Raw genomic sequence first — 22954 nt, 5'->3', positions numbered from 1 at the left:
GACGTGTCCTCCTTCAGTTTCTCAAGCAGCTGCTGCTCGGAAAAAATAAAATTTTACAAAAAGAAGCAGGGAAGACGCAGGGGGCAGACCAGAACAGTTTAACATCTGGGCTGGTTTGAAGGATTTTTCAAAAAAATGTGTGCCCTTGCCCATTAACTCCATCCAATCCGAGTATTAACATGCAAAGGATGGTGGAGGATTACTTTCAAAAGGTAATTGATATGGAAATGTCAGACAGTCCCTTTCCTTACTGGGAAAAAAAGCAGGCCATTTGGAAACCCATGTACAAACTTGCTTTGTAATCCCTAAGCTGCCCACCCTCCAGTGTGTACTCTGAAAGAGTATTCAGCACAGCCGGGAACCTAGTCAGTGATCGCCGTAGGAGGTTACTTCCAAAAAATGTGGAGAAAATGATGTTTGTAAAAATGAACTACATCTTCCAAGAGGAAGGCCTTCACCATCAAAGACATCCAAGCACTGACTGTTCTCTAATGGCGGATTCAAGCGGCGATGAATTGATAGTCTGTGATGATGACGTACACACTGATGAGGGTGAGGATGAAGCTGAAGATGATGACATCTTTTTAAAACTTTCTATTTAAGTGTATGGTGCAATCTACCCCCAAATAGGAAAGTTTATATTGTACAGTCTATAACGACTGAATTTTATAGTATTTTCAACAAGTGGAGGGGGGCTATACAGACAGAAACCAAACTGCTTTTGTCCATTTCTTTATATATTTAACTATAAGTGTAGGGTGTAATATGCACCCAAAGACGATGGCTGCATTGCCAATAGGCATAGATGGAGAGGAAGACAGTCTGGTTTGTGTGTAGAATTAATGAGGGCCTACCAGGAATTAAACTGTTTTTTTCATAATTTATTAACTTTACAATTACCTTACTTATCCAAGAAACAGGTGGAGCACTAAATGAGGTTATTTTAGACCAAAAAAAATGGTATTTTTTTTCAAAAATTGCAAAATAAAACCAAACCAAGCCAAAACCAAAACCTAAACACGCAAGGGTGGTTTTCCCAAAACCCGAAGGTAATCCTGATCCAAAACCAAAACCAAAACACAGGGGTCAGTGACCATCTCTAGTAAGAATATATAGCAATTTATAGATATTATAAACAAGTATAGATATAAACTATAATGCCAATTATTGACTACTATAACATTTGGGGCTGTGCAATATTTAATAATAAAGGGTAGAAACTATAAATGTACTATGAATTCCACAAACTTAACTAATTGTCAGTTATTGGTAAGTGCATTGTGACACCCCCTACTGTGCATTCCAGGGTGGAACATATAGTAATGCTATACATGAGCCCTAATTAGGTATTAGCTGTGCACTAGGATTGACAATATCCTAAGATGAACAGCAGCTGACAACCCTTTGGCACTATATATAGTCAGGTAATTATAATATTATCCTATCTATGCTTGGTCTGTCTGCTGTTCTATGTAAACCTGTCTTGAAAAAGGTCTGGATGTGAGACCAAGACGTTGACTGCAATATAAAGGAACTGGACTGAAAATAAAGAATAATCTATTTGTTTTAGATGGTGAGTGCCCTCTCTACTCTCTACTTTTTTAATACAATTTGAACTACGCTCAAGCTGCTCTTTTTTGAAATGCAAGTTGTGTGCAGATTGTGTCTGAACATGAATCAAGCCCCTTGTGTTCAGTTTTTGTGCATGTTTCTACACCTCCTACCAAACAGGAACCACTGATTGCAGCTACAGTGGGTTTCAGGGAATTTTCAAGTTTTTCATACTGTTTCTGGCCACATTCAGACAACTCTCACTTCCTGAGCACTTTTACAAGTTTCAATTATACTGAAATTAACACACTGTTAGAAAAAGAAAGCGCCTGATCATCAAACAAAGAATCGCTTTTCAATTAACTGCACATACAGGTGCCCAAATTGTCCGCTATTTGGTGTTTAGTGATTAGATCACATTTGGGAGAGACTGTTAGTGTGGTGTGTGCTGCCGTGAAATGGGGTGGAGATTGAGAAAAGATATCCCTAATATACACCTCTAACACAAGCCATACCTTACAATTTGTAGTGTTAACTCGGACCACAGCATCATCTTCTGGGTACTGGAATGATACAACAGGCAGGGTGTTAGGCTGGGCAAACTCCTGTTTCTCAGACACTGAAGAAGATATAGTGTAACTGACACAGCATTCAGAAGAACACACTAACCCTGACCACACTGCAAACAATCTTTTATTCTCTTTGTTGTCACGTGCCACCACATATGCCCACTAACTTTTCTTCACATGCCAACCAGCATTTCTCACATGCAATCCTGAGCCCACAAGCTTTTTTCTCACATACCACAATGTACCCACCAGGTTCTCTTGTACATGCCACCCCTCCCCACTGCCATTTCCCTCACAAACCACTTTCTGTCCATCAGCTTTTCTCTCTCGCCACCAACAGATGCCCACTAACTTGTATCACGTGCCACCTGATCTGCCCATTAGCTTTTCTCTAGCTTTTCTCTCTTTTCACCCCAACTTTTTGTTCTCACATGCCACCCTGTGCCCACAAGCTTTGTTCTCACATGTCACAACATACCACTACCATAGGCTGCCTGCTCCATTACACATAGTAATATAGATATCCTTCTCTATACTGATCAGTCCGTCCCCCCTCTCACCCATCCCAATGGACATCTGTAAACTTCCGGGGTACTGCGGTTGCAGGAGGTCCGGTGTTCATGGTAAAGCTTCATGTACACGTTTTTGGGCTGCTACCCAGTCTGCAGACTCACATTGTTCACCACCAGCTCGCTCTTCAGCTGTTCTTTGGAGAGGGTTGTCAGGCTTTTCACAAACTCTAACATGATGTACACATACAGCCAACAAACTCCGATCTGCTGCTTATTGACCAGGAGCCCCAGCTGCCAAGCTCCAACCAGTTACAAGGAGATGTGTGTGTTGGGAAATAAATGTAATGCAATAAAGGATCCCATGGCCTGGTTATCCAATAGGCTAACTAGGCTGCAGCCTAGGGCGCTAGACTTTTGTGGTGATAAAAAAAATTTGAGTGCAAAATTGTGACAGGGAGAGGTATGAACTGAAATTCATTTTAAAATATAGGAGAAGCGTTGTTCTCCAAAGTAAAAAGAAAACACTTAAAAAATATAGTAAGGTTTTAATCTTGACGTATTCCCATAGTAAAGGCTGAAGACAATGAGTCATCCTTTGGCGGGCACTTGAGGCTAAGAGACTTGGATAGACGAGGATGGCGACAGGCGCAGGCCCCTCTTCACTCCCAGTAGCGCTCGTTCATGCTTCCGTTCCTGTAACCTTTTCAAAAGGCAAGTGGAGCTGTGTTTTGAAAACATGGGAACATAGATATTGTTGGGGGGTAAAGAAAGATGGATTTCAAATTCATTTTTTACCTACCGTGTATTAGCCTGGTGTGGAAGGTTCGGGGGCGCTACAAGCAGGTTTGCATAGGGTGGCCTGAACCCTTAATCGGGCCCTGTAGGTTGTTTCCCTATCCCCTGAACTGATCATCACTCGGTATGAACAGTGCAGCACAGAGCACTTTTAATTCTCCCGCTCCTAGCTCAGTGCAGTGACTAAATTAAATGATGACACTGAGCGGCGAGAACTTTAAAATGGGCTCTGTAAAGGGCGGGGTATGGTAAAATGGCACTGTGAAGCCCAACAACATTTTAAACGATAGGGGAATAACGATGACTATAAGCCCTACAGTACTAAAATCACTACTTACCATATGTGAGACATGCACTTTTTCCGAAGCTTGAAATATCCATCCAGTGTCCAATCTGAATGGTCTAAACTGCTACAGTGTGAAATGACATCATTTAGTATGGACAGACTGAAAATGCCGGTTTTAATACAGGCGTGGGCACCAGCAATAAGAAAAATACAAAATTTAATAGAAAAAAATAGAAAGATACATCACAGGAGTACGACTTCAGTGTTTTGAGAAAGGGAGGGGGCCTATGAGCAGAGGGGGAATGAAACCGCATATTCTCTCACCATTTTGTTTAGTGTGTAAGAGAAGGACTTATTTGACAATATATGTGTGATTGATAGAAAATAGTTTTTTGAGTGTGCTTCAGTAATTCAAGGGTAATTGAAATATCTCCAGAGTGGTAACAGCACATTGAAGCTAATTTACATTAATTGAATGCTGGGACTTGTAGTTCCACAACTGTATGCTGTAACATATCAGTTATTTATATGATACTTCCTCTTTTAGTAAGAAAGAGTGTTTTGTGATTTTCCAATTTTAAACTTGTATGAGTATAATTTTACTACATTTCTGGATATTGATTTGAAGGGATTTTTGTTAGTGATTTGACTCGTGATACAGTGTTAGGATTCCAGGTAGGTCATTTAGTTCTATTTTAGTTGTAATTGATTTATTTTAAAATGCAGTGTTGATTACCCTTCTTATGTAACCACCCCCTTCTGGTTAACATTCCCCCACACTTACACACCATCAAAATAAAGACACGGACACCGACTTAAGTTTGGAATGAAAAGGTCACTTTTATTTTTATTATTATTTTTTTAATTATTTTATTTATTTTTATTTTATTTATTTTATTTCTATCAAAAGTTTCTATCAAAAAATTTGGACCTTTTTTATATAGGTGGCGAAGAGCAGGACAGCCAGCTAAAACCAACATAACCAATAGGGTGGAAGATCGTCTCCTTTCCACCGACCCAGGTTAAAACCTTATCTATTGGCCCGTACTATAAACTATAAATTAACTCAATACCCTCTTGACTCAAACTAGTTAAGCCCTTTCTAGGCAAAACCTGATACTCCTTACTAGAGCATCCACGAGTCTGATAACGTCGAGGGAACCAAAGCTCATCGCCAACACTTAAGTACCGTATGTTTAACAACCATCTGACTGCCATGCTCTCCTACTGTTAAATACCTTCCTCCTCGTGATGATGAAACATTGTCACTATATATATCCTTAAACAAGGTTGGTAGGTGGGTATCCAGATCCAGGAAACAGGAAGCTCTCTCCTTCTCCAACTGCTTGATATATCCTTTCCACGACACTCCCACCTCCTCACCATTGGCTGATTCCATCACAGACTTAACCCACAGTGGTAAGTAACATTATCAGCTCACAACACATGCTTTTAAACTCCCTCGGCTTAATGCCTCTCTCATACTTTGGTAAGTCTGAGTGAAAATGTTGCTTCTATGGATAAATGTATGCCTGCTGAAACTATACTCTGTTGGGAGAATGTTAGGTGAACCTTTGAATGTGATTTAATGTCAGACCCGTAGATCAGGTGAATTCAAACCAAAGAACCTACTGCCCCACCCGCATACAACGATATGTCGGATGGAGCAGCAGGAGTCATTCTAGTAGTGACACAAAGCAAAAGGGGAGAACCTCCAGCAACTGGCCAACCAGACCCTCCTGCATTCACTAAACATGGTATAAGCCCTGGAATAAGACAGAATTAATGTCAATAGCAAAAGAAATACCAGGAATCTACCCATGGCAGCTTATGCATATATGCAAAGATTGCATACTGTCTATTCTGCTGAATGGATAAATCTGGATGAAGCCATAAGGGCAGCAGCAGGAGATTCAGTGACACAGGCTATTTCACAGATTCAAATAAATGAAATACCCGGTCCTGCTGGAGTAGCAGAAGAAAAAAAACTGAAGATTCTGCGGACTTGTGGCTTCAGAGGTGTTTAATACATTGCACACAATTAATAGAACTGGCTCCAGCAGCTGTTGAACAAAACAGACACTCTTGCAGTATGTAGATGATTTACTACTGTGTTGTGACAGTGCATTTGAATGTGTGGAAGACACAATCTCTCTTTTAAAGTTTTTTGTGCAAGCTGGCTGCTAGGCCAGCAAAGATAAGTTACAGCTAGTGCAGACTAAAATACAATTCCTAGAACACTGCATTTCTAAAGGGAAAAAGCATTTGACAACAGACAGAAAAAAATCCATAACTGAAAGTAAATGGCCATGTACACCACATGAACTTTGTTCCAGCTGCTAGACTAACTAAATATAGGGTAGCAACACCCTCCAATGTCACAATCAAAGGGTCTACTACTTTGAAAAAAAGCTATACTATTATCGCTGAGTTCAAAAGAGAGGAGAACAGTGATAGGGTGGACATATCATGAGGAGGAAATTGAGATTAAGGCAGAGGTCACAGGAGAAGATGCAGAAAAAGAAAATAACCATTCTTTTTCTTTTTGTGACAGTCATGGTTACTGAATCAAGAAACAGCCAGTACTCCCCACATAAGTGATGTTCCTATACCTGAGGCTGACCTGCAGCTCTTTGTGGATGGTTCACAGTATTACACAGAAGGCACCCCACACATAGTTTATGCAGTCACCACAGAAACAGACATACTGATACAGGAAACACTACTTGCAACTAGAGATGAGCGGGCTCGGAAATCCGAGCCCACCCGACAGTGCGGATCCGACGGGATCCGAGCACTGTTCGGGAACTTCCGGCCGCCAAATGCATCCAAAATGAGGCTATGACATCCAAGTCTCGCGTCGGATCTTGCGAGACTCGGATCTCATAAATGCCCCACTCGTGGCCGCCATCTTCATTCTCCCTGTGGTTACTGAAGAGGGAGGTTGATGTGCTCTGTCCTGCTGATAACTTATAACTACAAAAGTGGTGCTTTGTCCTGCTGAGTGCAGTAGTACTTTTCCCAGTGCTCTGTGCTGCTGATTCCAGTGGTGCTTTTGTCCTGTATTTGTTTCTGATAAGTCCATATCAATTTGTTAAATAGCCAAAAATCTTTTAAAAAAATAACAAAAAAATCTCAAAAAAAATAAAAATAATTGAAAAAGTATAAAAAATATTATAGAGCAATATATTCCTACAGTCCCAAAATAGAGGACCTGCCATTTCTATTACTACGGTCATTCTTTAAGCAGTTCCAGAGAATAGGTACTGCAATCTATATTACATTTAATACGTTCATTCTTTAAGCAGTTCCAGAGAATAGGTACTGCAATCTATATTACATTTAATACGTTCAATTTTTAAGCAGTTCCAGAGAATAGGTACTGCAATCTATATTACATTTACTACGTTCATTCTTTAAGCAGTTCCAGAGAATAGGTACTGCAATCTATATTACATTTAATACGTTCAATTTTTAAGCATTTCCAAAGTGTGTGTGGTTTAGGGGTACACTCATTAGTGCTGCATATAATAGAGTACAAAAATTTGGAGGATAAAGTAGGGAAAGAGAAAGACCTACTTCCTCCTAATGCTGAAGCTGCTGCCACTAGTCATGACATAGATGATAAAATGCCATCAACGTCGTCTGCCAAGGCCGATGCCCAATCTCCTAGTAGAGGGCATTAAAAATCCAAAAACCCAAAGTTCACTACAATTAGCAAAAAAAGAAAATTAAAATCATCTGAGGAGAAATGTAAACTTGCCAATATGCCATTTACGACACGGAGTGGCAAGGAACGGCTTAGGCCCTGGCCCGTGTTCATGACTAGTGGTTCAGCTTCACCCATGGATCTAAGCACTTCTCCCCCCCCTAACAAATTTAAGAGACTTAAGCTGTCATCAACAACTAGTCCAAGTCCAGCAAGTCCAAGGGTTTTTGTGGTTGCGAAGCCTGACCTTCCCATCACTGTACGTGAAGAGGTGGCTCCTTCAACCATTTGCAGCACGCCCTCTGCATATGCTGGAAGGATCACCCACAGTCCAGTTACAGATTTGGCTAATGAAGGTGTGAATGTTGTACACCGGGAAGAGGATATTGATGTAGCTGGCGCTGAGGAGGAACTTGACGAGGAGGATGCTGATGTGGTTATCATAAATGAGCCACCAGGGGGGGAAACAGTTGTTGTCCATGGGATGAAAAAGCCCATCGTCATGCCTGGTCAGAAGACCAAAAAATCCACCTCTTCTGTCTTGAGTTTTTTTTATCCGAATCCGGACAACAAATGTATGGCCATATGTAGCTTTTTTCTTTGCCAGCTCGTTTTGTGGGGGTCCAAACAAACCAATCATTTCAGACACAGTTTGGTAGGCCCTTTCGCTGAAATGATTGGTTTGTTAAAGTGCGCATGTCCTATTTCAACAACATAAGGGTGGGTGGGAGGGCCCAGGGACAATTCCATCTTGCAAATCTTTTTTTGGCATTATGTGACCGTCCAACAGTTGTTTGCCATGAGCACAAAGTACGACAGTAGTCATCCTATGGCAAAGCGGATAACTGCGGCCTTAACAGCTATGTTGGTGTTAGAAGTGCGTCCGGTGTCCGCCATCAGTGGAGTGGGATTTAGACGGTTGATGGCTTACCCCACTTAGACTCTCCTGGGGATTTGTGGTGTCAGACAACGGCAGTAACATTGTGCGGGCATTACATATGGGCAATTTCCTTTGTGGCTCCATTATCCCAATTAAAAGGATTTTTACCTGTTGGTGTAATGATGTTATAAACACTACACTTGAAAGCTTGAGCCTTTAAATGAAAAAGTCACTCTTCATTGCACGAAGATTTGCAACAGGGACAGTTTTTTTGTTCCCAAAGTCAACAAATAACACTTCGATGCTGTCTGTCTTTGACATACTTGATGGGATCTCAATGAGGAATGCTCTGTACCATGGTCGTCGAAAACAAGAGGTAGTGACGTGCTCGAACTACACCCTCAGTCTATATGCTGCAGAGGATGTAGGAGCAGCCATATGTGCAGTGGAATTTAGACCAGTTGGAGGAGGTATTGTGGCCCCGGTACCAAATTGGGTACCGGGGCCACTCCACTACGCAGTCCAGATAGATGCGTATCAACTACATGCAGTGTTGGGGGCAAATCCAAAGTTAATTAAAATGACCTGTCATCGTCAAAAACAAGAGGTATTGACACGCTCGAACTACACCCTGTATATGCTGCAGAGGATGTAGGAGCAGGCAGCTGTGCAGTGGAATTGAGACCATTTGAAGGCGGAGGTATTGTGGCTTGGGTACCGGGCCCACTCCACTACGCAGTCCAGAAAGCTACCTCGGTGCAACGTTTTGGACTAAAAACAATATTGTGAGGTGTGAGGTGTTCAGAATAGACTGGAAATTAGTGGAAATTATTGTTATTGAATGTTATTGAGGTTAATAATAGCGTAGGAGTGGAAAAAAAAACAACAAAACTGTATTTTAGTGCGTTTTATGCTTTTTTAAATATAAATCAGAACCCAAAACCCGAAATCAGAACCAAAACCTTTCGTCAGGTGTTTTGGCAAAACAAATTAGAACCCAAAACCTCAAGCTAATCAGAACCCAAAACCCAAAACCCAAAACACTAAAAGTGCCCGGTGCACACCCTTACTTGCAACGTGTTCAGCCCAACAGGCCGAACTGGCAGCTCTGACCTCAGCCTGTCTTCATGCCGAAGGGCAGATGGTCAACATATACACTGACTCACTTTACGCTTTTGGGGTAGCTCACGACTATGGCCCTATATGGAGGAGCAGGGACTTCATAGGATTTGTGGCTAAACCCATAAAGAATGCAAACTACATACAGCAATACAGCTGTCCAGACAAGTAGCAGTGGTAAAGCAACACAGCGGAGACTAGGCTCCTGTCTCTGCTGTGTTGCTGTTCCACAGGCTATACTGCTCAAGCTGCACCTGTCTCCGCTGTGTTGCTGTTCCACGGGCTATACTGCTCAAGCTGCACCTGTCTCCGCTGTGTTGCCGTTCCATGGGCTGGACCGCTTAAGCTACACTTGTCTCCGCTGTGTTGCTGCTACATGGGCTGTGCCGCTGAAGCTACACCTGACGCTGCTGTGTTACCGCTCCACGGGCTGCACTACTCAAGCTACACCTGTCTCCGCTGTGTCCCGGCTCCACAAGCTTCTCTGCTCAAATCGCACCAACTCCTACTATCGTGCTGCCTGGATCATCTACTCTGCATCTGTCCCTGTGGTCCGACTGCATTACAGGTTGTATCGTACAAGCTGCTTGATCTCACCTACCTCTGTTGGCTGAACTGTTCCTGCTGTAGTTGTATCTATTTGCATAGCTGTATTACGGGTTACTCCACTCAGGCTGCACTTATCGTTATTACCCTGCTGGCTGGACTGTTATCTGTACCTCACTTATCGTGCTGCCATATTGTGGTCCCAAATACCTAAGCTGCATTTGTCGCTTCCATTCTGCTGCTGGACTGTTCATACTACTACTACTATTAATTATGCCATTATACTGCTAAGCTGCAATTACTCCTGTTACGCTGTTAGTGGAACTGTACACGTTGTTATTACTCTCCTTGTGTCAATATAGTACAGACTGTTCTGTTCAACCTCTAGTCATCATTAAACCGCTGATTGTATTGTTCATCCTGCATCTGTCTTCACTCCGCTGCTTGGTTGCAGAGCTTACATTCCAATATCTCGAGTGTGTCTACATATCACTCACAACCACTCCCCTGGGACCCGGCCTAACACTCCTGGTAGGGACCGCGACCTGCTGGTGGACGCCGCTAAGCCCAAATCACCTTGCGGTGACACCTGGTGAAAACCATCCAACCGTTAGATTCCGCGCCCTGCTGGGAGTAACATCAAGTTGGGCAGGTCCAAGAGTCCAGAGTACCAAACCGTGACAATGGCCAACTGGCATCTTGCACAAACGCATTGTCCTGTATTGTTTGTGTGGCCTTTGGAGTAGCAATTTGGGCAGAAGTCTATTTTGGCCCTGTTGTTTGTGGAAGGTCCAAGGCTTTGTAGTGTTTGAGGCAGCTCTTCTAACATGTAAGGGACATTTTTGTACAGAGTAGATTTCTAAATGAAGAGGTTTATGTTCACATACCATGTTGACCTTCCAGCATACAAAAGCCAAAAAACTTGCCTAGTAAACAAGCAACCACACATACAAACCTTCTAACAAACCATAATGGTTATTAGTTACAAACCACTACAGAGAGTGGGTTTGTAGGCTACGGTCTGTCTGTGGCAAAGGACAAAATAACCACACATGCATTCAATATATTGTACTAGTAGACATGTTCCGAAATGGGCCCCAAAGCACTATGTATGGATTGTTGTGTATGCCAAGAGGAAGCACAGCAGTATAGTAATTAGCAAATACTTCCTTGGGACAGTTTGGTGACACTATTGCAGGATAAGATTTATTTATTACATAGATGTTTCCAAACTTGCTTCAAAAAACATAGCAAAGAGTTCAGTGGTCTGTGCCAAAGTGAAGAAATACATAAGCAGTCTTGGAGCATTGGAGAAATGCTTCAACATGTCGGGAAACACGAAACGCACAACTCCAAAATCCAGGCCACCGTGCCCTGTGGAATGTGAAACAAACATTTACTAAGCCAATATTAGCTCACAAAGAACTTGCTTTTATGTACCTAGTTTATGCCTTGGTGCACCTTACCTTATTGTAAAGTGAAAAAGGTCTGGTAAGGTTCTACACAGTATTCTCTAATTGTGGCTTTTGTGTGAGCTATATCTTGGTTTCAGAGTGTTGAATTTGACAGGAAAGCAACCCCAAACCCATAAGTAACAGAAATAGCACATGGCCATATGTTGACTTAGCAGACCCACAAATGTAATGCTTACAAATGTCAATATTGTATGCAGCACACACACTTGACAGTTAAATTTTAGTGATGAAAACACTATAAATACTTAAATTTGTCAAGAGCCATCACCATGGCCACATCCACCAACTCCAATGGAAAGTGCTATGACACTGAGGCCAGCACAATAGGCCTGATGGATGAAACAGCCTGTATATATAAAAAACACAAAAATATTGTCACAAATATGCACTTCTCAACACTGTATATGTTGCAAAAGCCAGAGTTAACAAACAAACAGTGGGTGACACATTTCAACCTTTCATTTTTCAACTTTGCCACAAATTATAAAACCAATACTTACAATATAGTGGAAATTCATCTTCCTGATTTTTGTTGCAAAGTACAGTCAAGATTTTTGGAATTTAACATAAAAATAAAATAAAAAATAAAACATAATTTTTGAAAAAACTCCTGCCCTATTGAATGAGCAAACACCACCTCACCATATAGAAACATCACCGAAGTGCATTTAAAGGAATACTTACCAAGGGCAAACACCTAAAGTACCTTGTGCAAATCACATTAGTTACATAAAAATTGGTAAGGTGTACTCAGTTATGGATTGTGAAACACAAAATACAGAGCGTTAAGCAAATAGTGTAGAAAAAAATATTTTTGGAAAAAAAACAGTTAAAAAAAAATTACGGCTGCCGGAATGCATGGGGAATGCACTCAGCCAGTCAGTCCGTTTGAATTCTGGGAGGCAAAAAAGGCAATTTGGAGCTCCTTGCACAAACAAGTTATGGTGTACTTAAGCTGCCCACCGTCCAGTGTGTACTAGGGAATATTGTGAGTTATCATTAGAGGAGACTTCTTCCCAAAAATGTAGAAAAACTGGTGTTCATCAAAGAGAACTGCAAATAGTATTAGAAATATCGTTAAAGAGTACGGAATCTGCTGGCAATATATAAATAAATGTTGATGATGATGATATCGTTCTTGCTACCAGTTACAAACATAGTCTGTAGATTCCAGAGGGGATGAAATAATATTGTGTGATGATTATCATGACATCAGTGATTAGGATGATGATGAGGACAATGCCATTGACAACAACATAGAGGAAGGTGACCACTGCTAGCCAAATGGCACTGCTCTCATTAAAAAATGTAATCCCATCTAGTGATGCCAAGAGGCATCTGATAGTGAATATGCCATTATATAATGTATTGTAGTATTATGTCTACTGGGTAATATAGGACATAGTAAATATATTGTGAACACCGGCAGCGCTGGGTAGCTGTGCTATTGTGTGAGATCGTTGGAGACCACAGAGACATTCCATCTCTGGTCTTCAGCCTGTGATCATTGCCTGTACATTGCCCCTTGGCCTGCCTTGCACTCAGACAAACCGTGTGGCAGCCGGGTCTTGTCTAGAAATATAAGATGTCTATTGATCCCAGCTATCTGACAGTGTGGGGAATCCTTCCAGTCATGTCTGCACACAGGGCCGGTGCAATGTCTGTAGGTGCCCTAGGCAAGGTTTCAGCCTACCGCCCCCCCCCCCCCCCCCCCGTGAGGTTGTCATACACAAAAAAAACCTGAAAATTTTTACATTTTGAAAAAAAACCCAATATATAAATAAGTATGTGTGAACACTTTGTGGACCGCAATGGGCCCGTATTGTCACACACTCAAGGTGTCTCAGTAACCACCTACAGCACACAAACAATATTCAGATTGGTGAGGGTCCCAGCCCACAGCCAATCAGTGATCACTTTGGTTCAAGATGGAGTGTAAAATAAAAAGAACAACCCTTACCTTCTCCTGGCTGGCAAGGATGTAGTCCAGACGCACTGATGCTTTCAACACTTTTCAAGCTCCACTTCTACCCTTTGGGAAGTAACAGCAGTAATTGATTTAATATTGCTTGTTGACATAATATACATTTTTCTACAATATAGTTTGCATATCAAATATAGAGCATGAGGTGCCAAATAATAGTTATTTTCTCCCGCATAGCTTGCAAATCAAATATAGAGCATGAGATGCCAAATAGTCCTTTTATACCATAGAAAAATGACTATTTGCCACGTCATACTCTATATTTGATTTGCAAACTATGCGTGAGAAAAATAACTATTATTTAGCACCTCATGCTCTATATTTGACAATTGAAAATCAAATATAGAGCATGAGGTGCCACTCCACCATAGTTTTACAATCAAATAAAAAACATGAGGTGCCAAATAATAATCCAACCCCCATTTTTATTTTTTTTAACTCACCCTCCTTATTGGTCTTTGTGCATGCCTTTTTACAAATAATAAAACAATAATAATGTAAAAATAAAAATAACATTCTATTTACTTACATTTTTTCTCTTGTTAGCAGATGCAGGGGGCTCCTCACACTTCTTCTGTCCTCTCCAAAGGCTGCCAAAACGCTCCTCGGTTTCCACAATCACAGAGGAGGGGAGTGGAGCAGAGTGGTGCATGCTGGGAGGGGAGGGGGAACTGGGAATCAACTTTACTCACACTGTCTACCAGACAGTGTGAGAACATGGGGGGCGGAGACAGCATTTCTCGGGACCAGGAAGGACTGGAGGCGCCACCGAAGAGGGATAATATCACATGATCACTGACTGACGTCAGTGATCATGTGTGAGTGTGGCGGGCGGCGCGACCCGGGCGCATCCTTTGGAAAAAAAAAAAGCAGACACAGCAGGCGCCATTCCGCCGCTGTCCCAAACACCGCTGACTAGATTAGAAAATCTAGTCAGCGGCGCCCTGCAGGTCCCGGCGCCCTAGGCAACTGCCTAAGGTTGCCTAATGGGAGCGCCGGGCCTGTCTGCACATTAGTGGTTGTTCACAGCAGTGGTTGTCTGTGCTGTTGAAAAACAGCTACTCTAAGAGGACCAGTCTTCTCTCCAAATAATTAGTGTACCTAATGCATAACATAGACACTGTATTAAAACTGGTATCCACCAGTAATTATTGTACTATGTTTCCCCACTTGCCACTAATGATTTCTAGGGAACAAGCCCAAAGAGGCAATGATGTGGATTCCAAACTATGTGGCACTGCTCTGACCTGACTATATCTCCCAGCAGACATTGCTTCCTAAGAGCAGTGCAGAACCCACACACGCTGTGGAACGGAGAATCACAGAAGTTAAAAAATCAATGCTGCTGCCTTTCCATATCTGTTCCTGCAGCGTCTCCAGGTAAGTGCTGGTGGGAAAGGGGCTGCATGGTGCAGCAGTCACAAACGCTGAATGCGTACACAATTATTCCATGTGATAATAGGCAGACTGGGGGTCCTGTGAGTAATGGAGTTGTGGACAGAGATATGTTTGTGTTTTGGGAGTATTCAGAACTGGCTGGCAGTGGGGTATGTCAGGGAAAAACTGGTTTGCATATAGGGTGGCACTTGTGAGAGAAGCTGTTGCACAGAGGTGACAGAAGAGAAAAGCTGGTGGGTATATGGAGTGGCATGAGACAGAAAATCTGGTGGCTAAATGGGTTGGCATGTACAGGATCGGATTGGCCCACTGGGAAGCTGCAGTATTCCCCAGTGGGCCCCGATGCCTGATGTCTCCACCCTCTTCATTGTTGGGGGGAGCAGGGTACTTTAAAAAAATATGTACTCACATGATCGTGGCACCGGCACCCCTCCTCCCTCCTCCGTTCGCACTGGATGTTGGGTGTGATGTGATGACGCCTGACATTCAGTGAGAGGAGCCAAGAGGAGCCAGCAAACAAGAAGACAGAAGACAAGAAGAAAAGAGAAGAGAAGCGAAAAGAAGAGAAGAAAGAATCCATTAGGAAGGTAAGTAAAGAAACAGAGGTATGTGGAGGAAAGCAAGATGGCACATAGTGAAGAAGGGAGGGAGGGAGCCGGATGGCACAGAGTGATGAACGGGGGGAAGCAGGATGGCACAGAGTGATGAAGGGAGGGGAACAGGATGGCACAGAGTAATGAAGGGGAAAGCAGGATGGCACAAAGTGATGAAGGGGGGAAGCAGGATGGCACAGAGTAATGAAGGGAGGGGAGCAGGATGGCACATATTGATGAAGGGGGAAGCAGAATGGCACAGAGTGATGAAGCAGGATGGCACAGAGTGATGAAGGGGGCAAGCAGGATGGCACAGAGTGATGAAGGGGGGAAGCAGAATGGCACAGAGTGATGAAGGGGGGATGCAAGATGGCACAGGGTGATGAAGGGGGAGCAAAAGCATCATGGCAGAGTGTGATAAAAGGGGTCAGGTGAATGGGGGAGCAAAAGCAGCATGGAGGACGCAGTGTGATCATAAGGGGGCACAGTTATGTGTGTTGGATGGCAGAGGGGGCTTGTGGCAATGTAGTGTGTGTGATGACACAGGGGGTTGGTGGCAATGTAATGTGTGTGTAATGGCACAGGGGACTTGTGGCAATGTAGTGTGTGTATGAGGTAGGTGGTGGCTAATTAATGAGTGCTATTTTGTTTGTGGGGTGATGGTGGGGCAATTTAATCTTATAGTGGGGACTACTAACTTAAGATGGGATGTTTTGAGGTTTATTAATTGAATATGGGTTTGAGTTCGGGGAGCATGAGGTCTATTTATTAATGTAACCCCTGGGGATGCTGCAATTGGACTTGAGCACCCAGGGGCTAATAATCACAATTGCATCAGTAGGAAAAGAGATGAATATAGCTATTTACCAGTCCAGGAGGAGGAACTACATCTCACAGAAAGCTATTATGAAAAGGGGGCAGTGCCTAAGAAGACTAAGAAACCAGAGGGTGGAGAGAGAGAGAGAGAGAGAGAGAGAGAGAGAGAGAGAGGAGCATCCTGGGAGAGACTGAGCTGTGTGACCAGTCCAGATAGGTGACCCTAGGCAGAAGGGCACTGGATTGGTGGTCTGAGCAGAGAGAACAGTCTGCAGAGATATCAGAGCTCAGTGCAGTCCTGAACAGAACCTGCTGGAAGTCACAGTTTGAAGCTGTAGGAGGAGGTTTGCATGCACTTCTGAAGAAGGACATTTTACAAGTCAGCCATTTTGGAGATAATCAAGTTCAGACCTGTGACACACACTGGTACAGATCAGTTACTGGTTATTTTACCTATCTGTTATTATTCAAGTGTGGTTTGGACTATATCTGGCCACAAGGGCTGAAGAGTTAGGGATAGATGGGTGGGCAGGTAAAATTGCAACAAGTGTTGGTCTAACCAGCATTTGGTCCCAGAATACAAATAAGAAAGGATTTTACAGTTGTTGCTACAGGAGGGTTTGCATACTGTGACTGCTGTACCTCACTGCAAGTGATTTAAAGACCTCTAAAAGCTGCAATCTGGACACATGATGCTTCCATACCATGCTGCATCCATACAGAAGGGCCCCAACTTGCAGTGCACTGCTCCATTTGTGTGGCATGTTTGAATACTGCTGATGTGTGTGTTTGGCAGTACATTGTAGAGCTATAAGGAAAATGTTAAATCTAAAATTCTGACCCAAGTCAGCCTGTGGTGTCAAGTATATCTGGAAGCGCTTCAATCAGCTGGAGAGAATTGACACAGACCAAGTTCTGTATGCAAGGAATATTCTCTAGTTTATTGATACAAAGATACAGGTTTTTATAGGCTACTGAATAAATGAATCCTACGTCATATGCATACAATAGTTTATACCACTAGTTTATGAGAAGCGCTACTGATTAACTTTCTCACGTATTCTTGAGGTGTTTACTTTTCTCCCCCTTCTAAGGACAGATGAGCCTATTATTTCTTATCTCAAGGGGAGTTGGAGATATGCTATGTGCAGCACCATGGATACAGCTCCCATACTACCAGCTGGATATGAAGCTCATTATTGTTTTCATAACTGGTTACATTCTTCAGGTGTTCTCTATTAGTTCAACTTCAAGGCCATAGGCTCACATATTGCAAAACTGCAAGTTAACAGAAAAATGAATAATCTCTTCTAGCAAATAATATTTCTATACAAGTTACAATAAAATGGCTGAACAAAGGCCTTATGAGGCCTTAACAAAAAATCATATTTAACATTTCCCATCTTTTATTCAATTTTCGACCCTTTCTCCTCCTACCTACCTAATCCTATCTATAGAACCACATTCTTAATAAGCAGGTACTTATACACATGTAGGAGGCCACATGCATAGAGTTGGTCCCCTTAGGAATCTGTCAACTCATCCCCCACTAATAAGCCTGTGATCCTCCCTGTCCTAACTTGATTTATGAGGAGATGCATTTTGGCAAATGTCCATGTCTAGAAAAGATGGTTTCTTAGAAGATGGTTTCTTAAAAGATGGTTTCTTAAAAGATAGTTAATGAGTCTATAGTAGTTCTGCAGGCCTTGCATGTCCTTTGTTCAATCTTTAGTAGTTTCTTGTTGCAAACTCTGCAGTTCTTTGGCTTTGCTAGTCCAAATAATTCATGACACTCATAGTCTGGTCAGGTTTCAGAAGTAATTTCTGTGATCATCAGAGGTTCGGGATTTTCAGTGGTTCCCTTTTTGGAGAGACAACAATCAAGTGTCAGTAACTTCTTAATCAGCCATATATTTAGTTTCATTATCACCTATACGATCAACAGGATTGCTAAACCATTTGCTACTAATGCCAATATTTCCAATATCCAACATGAATCATTACTGACAACTTTACCAATGAGGTTATGCATCTGCACAAAGACATTTTCAGAGTTTACTCTACTATGAGTGCAAATTGTTGAGCACTCCTTCCCATATGTTTCTCACAGTGGCATAGGCAATATGTCACTTAACTGTCTGTTTCATACTGGGTTAGGGAGGCCTTAATCCCTACTTCAGTCACAATTATTCTGGCAAGACATATCAATACAATGAGACAGTCATTTCTATTTATCAGAACAAGACTCCCCTGATTTGAAGACTTTGCAGTGTTATGCGTGAATCCAGGTGTCTCTTTCCTGTACTTCCACTGCCATGGGAGTCGTCAACAGGACTTGATAAGGACCCTTGTATCTGGGTTCAAGACTTCTCCTGATGTGCTTTCTCACGACCACCCAGCCCCCCAGGGTGCAGTTTATGGGTACCTGTATCAAAATTAGGGTTTGCAATGGAGGAGAATATTTGACCATGTATTTCAGTTAGTTGTTTCTATAATAAGGCAACATAATTCAACAAATCACTATATACATGGTGTAGTTGCTATGGAAAATAACAGCCTGTTCTGTTTGCTGTGCCAAACAATATCTCATATGGTGTTAAACCTGTGTCTTTCCTAGCAGTATTTTTTACTGAGTGCAGGTAAACATGAGATCCATGGCAGACCTGTTTCAGCCATTATTTTCTGCATTTTCAATTTCAGTGTACCATTAAGGCGCTCCATACATCCTGAACTTTGGGATCTGTAGGGGGTGTGATAGTTTCTGGAATCCTTGCCCCGTAAAGTGTATCCCTCTGTCACTTACAATGACCTCTGGTACACCATATCATCAGATTACCTCATTCGCAATTTTCTTGGCTAATGCTTTAGCATTTGCTTTTCTATACAGCCATGTCTCCAGCCAGTGACTAAAGAAGTTGACACAGACAAGCACATTCTCAAAGCCCGAGCATTTGGGAAGTTATAAAGTCTATCTGTATCCTCTTATAGGGATCTTATGTCTGGGGTGTGCTTTTCCATAGGACAGACTTACTCGGGTTACTTTGTGCACAGACTAGGCATTCTGCCACTAACGACTGTGCTGCTTGGGCGAACCCTGGTACTATCCATAAGCTGCTAGTGAGTACAACCATAGCATCTTTTCCCAGATGCACTTTCTCGTGTGCTATATTGGCCATAATGGGATAAACTACTTTTGGCAGACACAAACGCTGACCTTTACACCACTCCTTGCACTTCTAGTGCTCCATGTATTGCCCAAGTCTTTTTCTTATTTTCTGTTGCTTGTCTTTCCATAAGTTGGAGTGTGCTCTGGTCAAACAGAGGTCAGGGGGTCACCATGTAAATAGACTCCCCTTGGGGTACTGGGGCTATGGCGGCTTCTCGTGCGGCCTGGTCTATTTCACTTAGCTTCGGGGGTAGTATCTCTGTGTGTGTCTTCATCTTCATCACTGTTTGGAGGACAGCTGGAATGCAGTGAACAATGCCCTGGTATGTTCATCATATTGACTGGTTTGCTTGCTGAACCCATAAGGTCCCTACTTTTCCATACAGGGCCATAATCATGCGCAATTACAAATGCATAACTTGAATCAGTGTAAATATTTACTCTTTGTCCTTTTGCATATATGCATGCAAGTGTCAGGGCCTTTAGTTCAGCTTCTTGTGCTGACATGTGACTCGGTAGAGTCTGTTGAATCACTATTTCTGTGTGTGTGGTTACAGCACACCCTGTATACGGGACAGGATCTATGTGATAGTGTGAACCATCTACAAAAAGAGTGATGTCTGCATCTGGTAATGGTTTATCTTTAATGTGAGATAAAACCAGAGATTCTTGTTTCATTAGTTCTATGCAATCATGTTCAGAAAAATTTTGTTTGCATTTTTTTTTTTCCTTTCTTTCTGTTCAAGCTGGAATGGAATTCCCCCAAATCCCTAGGGTAACCCCAATATATACAGGTACTTCTCCCATCTTTTGAAACTTGCTGCAATAAGGCAGCAGGATTCAACATTGTGCACTGCTTAAGTGTAACGTTACTGGGAGTAAGCAGTGCTACTTCATTAGGATAGGCTTCAGTAAGGAGCATGTGGAATCCAAGGACAAGGTTCTTGGTTTCTGAGTTCCACAAAGTTTACACTCATTAGATGGAGTGTACAGTACAACGGTTAAGACAGATGTGGTAACTTTAATTCTTCTGGAAGAGAAACACTTAGCTTAAATAACCTGTTAATAAGCCACATCATCAGTTCTATTAGTGTATATAATAATGTGTTGGGCCACAATACTCACAAACACATTCCTGCATTGGGTGTAAACCCCTGTAGTCATGGGTTGCTCTTTTCTTTATATGGTTGGGTTAAACTTTTATATTAGAATTTTCTAATTATGTATAATGATCTATACATTACTATGGGCCTGAGTCTGGTTCTTCCAAACTTGGCTTTCCTTTCTAGTCTAGTACACATCTACAGCGCACAGCAAAGGAAAATAACGTGCAATCTATATTCCTCCTGCTAATATCAATGAACTCCCCTCTCTGGTCTCCCTTGGACCTTTAAAAAACTTAAAATACAGTTTACTCAGATTCCCCTTGTCTGAAGGTCTTAACATATATCTGTGAACATGAGAGGCTCTGGGGCCTCTTGTGCTTCCTTTTTTTTTTTTTTTTTTTTTCTTCTAATAAAAAAGAAAAGGGAGGAAGAAAATACACAGTGCGCTCGGCAAGTGTTATATGTCACTCATTTCACAATAGGAGGGAATGTCCTTTGTGCTGTATATCTTCATACTTAGTAAATCTGGCCGGTAACAAATGTTTTGCTTGTGCTTGGTTTCTGTCACAACGTACGATACCGTTAAGGTAACTGGGTGTCCTAGCACAATATCTATACTCTTTTCAAGCACTAAAGCAGAGTAGTATGCAAGTGACCTTAGCTTGCGACCATGTATTTGTGTCAGTACTCCTTGTACATGTGCACTGACTTCATAACAAAATAATGTGAAAGGCTTGTCATAATCTGGCAAAGCCAGTGCTGGCGCTGAAGTTATTTCAGCTTAAAATTGGTTAAACATTTGGTTCTGCTCAGAGGAGAGTATAAATGGCTTGCTATGATCCAGAAGTGCTAATGCAGGAGCACATACAATTGCTCTTAAAGTCTTAAATCTTTTTCATTTCTGTAAAAATATAGAATTCCCATCAATGCATTACCATACCCACAATAAAGAGAATTATTTACAGTATATGACAATTATAGCACAGTAAATAAGGGCAGTAAATGTCTTTACAAACACTGATTTACTCAAAACTGTAATGAGGATACAAATAAAAACCTTTTGCTTTCTGCACATACAGAAAAACCACCTAGTTCATGCATTTGCTATGCGAATAGCACATAAACTCTAATATCTCTTCCAAAACAAGGTAATCATTACTCAGAAGAGTTTACGTTATTTAAATCCTTCATTAGTTTATACTTATGTTTGTTGTGGTGCAAAGATGGTGCATTGGAAGTTAAATCAATGCAATCTGGATTGCCTAATGGGTCTTTGCAGCTGGAGACCTGTGAATAAAAAAACTTTTGCATAGAGATTAACATTTATTTACTAGGAATTACTGTAACTGTAACATGCGTGTATACTGTTATCAGGTAACCAGTGAACAGCTGCTAAAAGCTTAACTGTGACGCTATGCGTTCCATGCCTTGATTTCCTCAAAGGGGCAGTCCCTAATTTCACAAATAGAGAATGTCAGTGACGAGACCTGGGCGAGTGTTCAAAGCCACTCCTTTCTTATCATCTCTTAGTACAGCCCTTTTAAATGACACTAATTAAATTTCCGGGTTTAGAAACATTCAATCTGGAATCTTGGTTCCAAGTATTCAACCATTTTAAAAGCAGCACTGTCTCATAAATCAGAGTACTCTCGTTAGACACAATACATTGTGTCTGTAAATCATTCAACATTTTCTCAACAAAATCTCTCTCCCGTGACCAAATATTCACAAATATTTCTAGATTCTGTGATTTTCGTGTTCAAAGTAAAAATATATTCACTTAAGTCTCGCTCACAGACGACATTTTATCTCGTAACATTTCTTTAAAGGCATAACAAACCCTCCTGATTTCTGAGAACATTCATCAGCGCCATTTTAACACAGATAAAAACAGCATGTAAGCTCACTCCCACAATTCTCAACTTCATTAAAGAGAAAGCTATATTTCTGAACTTCAGAAACAAAATTATTTTGTTCAAATACAGAAACGGCTTGTTGGATCCCAGCCAGCTTTGTTCTGACACTAGTTCTTATAGTGATAATGTACATTATTTACAATCTTGTCCGTGCAATCAGACCAAACATTTTAAAACTTCTTTTGTATCTTTTTAAAAGCTTATCATTAAGCAATGAATGTACAACTTTTTCAACCTTGAAACATGTCTCTTGTAAAAAACGGACAAGACAGACAAACATTGTGATTTAAAGTAAATCAAACATCTCCCTTATAGAGCACTAAGACAGAGAACAAACAATGTGAATTATCACGGATCTCTCTCACACGCAGTAAGACGGAGACAAAACTCACATACAGAGAAAGAAAACTTAACTGACATCTTCCAGCCTACTGCTGTGGAACTACAAGTCCCAGCATTACACTAAATACAAGTTAGCTTCAACATGTTATCATCAATCAGCACTCCGGACACATTTCTTTAATTTTACATAC

The 22954-nt window shown here is 41.6% G+C and overlaps 1 protein-coding gene and 1 long non-coding RNA gene across 2 annotated transcripts in view; both read right to left on the bottom strand.

Moving 5' to 3' along the window:
* Positions 1–11180: 11180 nt before the first annotated feature.
* The window catches only part of LOC142098513 (uncharacterized), a 33771-nt gene continuing 21997 nt past the window's right edge, over positions 11181–22954 (bottom strand). The window contains exon 4 of the mRNA XM_075181354.1: positions 11181–11341. Coding sequence (XP_075037455.1) covers positions 11181–11341 — 161 coding nt within the window. The remainder of the gene's footprint in view (positions 11342–22954) is intronic.
* LOC142097829 (uncharacterized) lies at positions 17147–21695 on the bottom strand. Its single transcript, XR_012678260.1, has 2 exons — positions 21162–21695; positions 17147–20443 (listed from the first exon to the last, which is right to left on the bottom strand). It is a non-coding gene; the product is annotated as an uncharacterized LOC142097829 (long non-coding RNA).

The sequence above is a fragment of the Mixophyes fleayi genome, chromosome 7 (genome assembly GCF_038048845.1).
Source record: "Mixophyes fleayi isolate aMixFle1 chromosome 7, aMixFle1.hap1, whole genome shotgun sequence".
Taxonomy (NCBI): Eukaryota; Metazoa; Chordata; class Amphibia; order Anura; family Limnodynastidae; genus Mixophyes; species Mixophyes fleayi.
The sequence above is the reverse complement of the archived record's forward strand: the minus strand, read 5'-3'. Positions and strand labels throughout refer to the sequence as shown.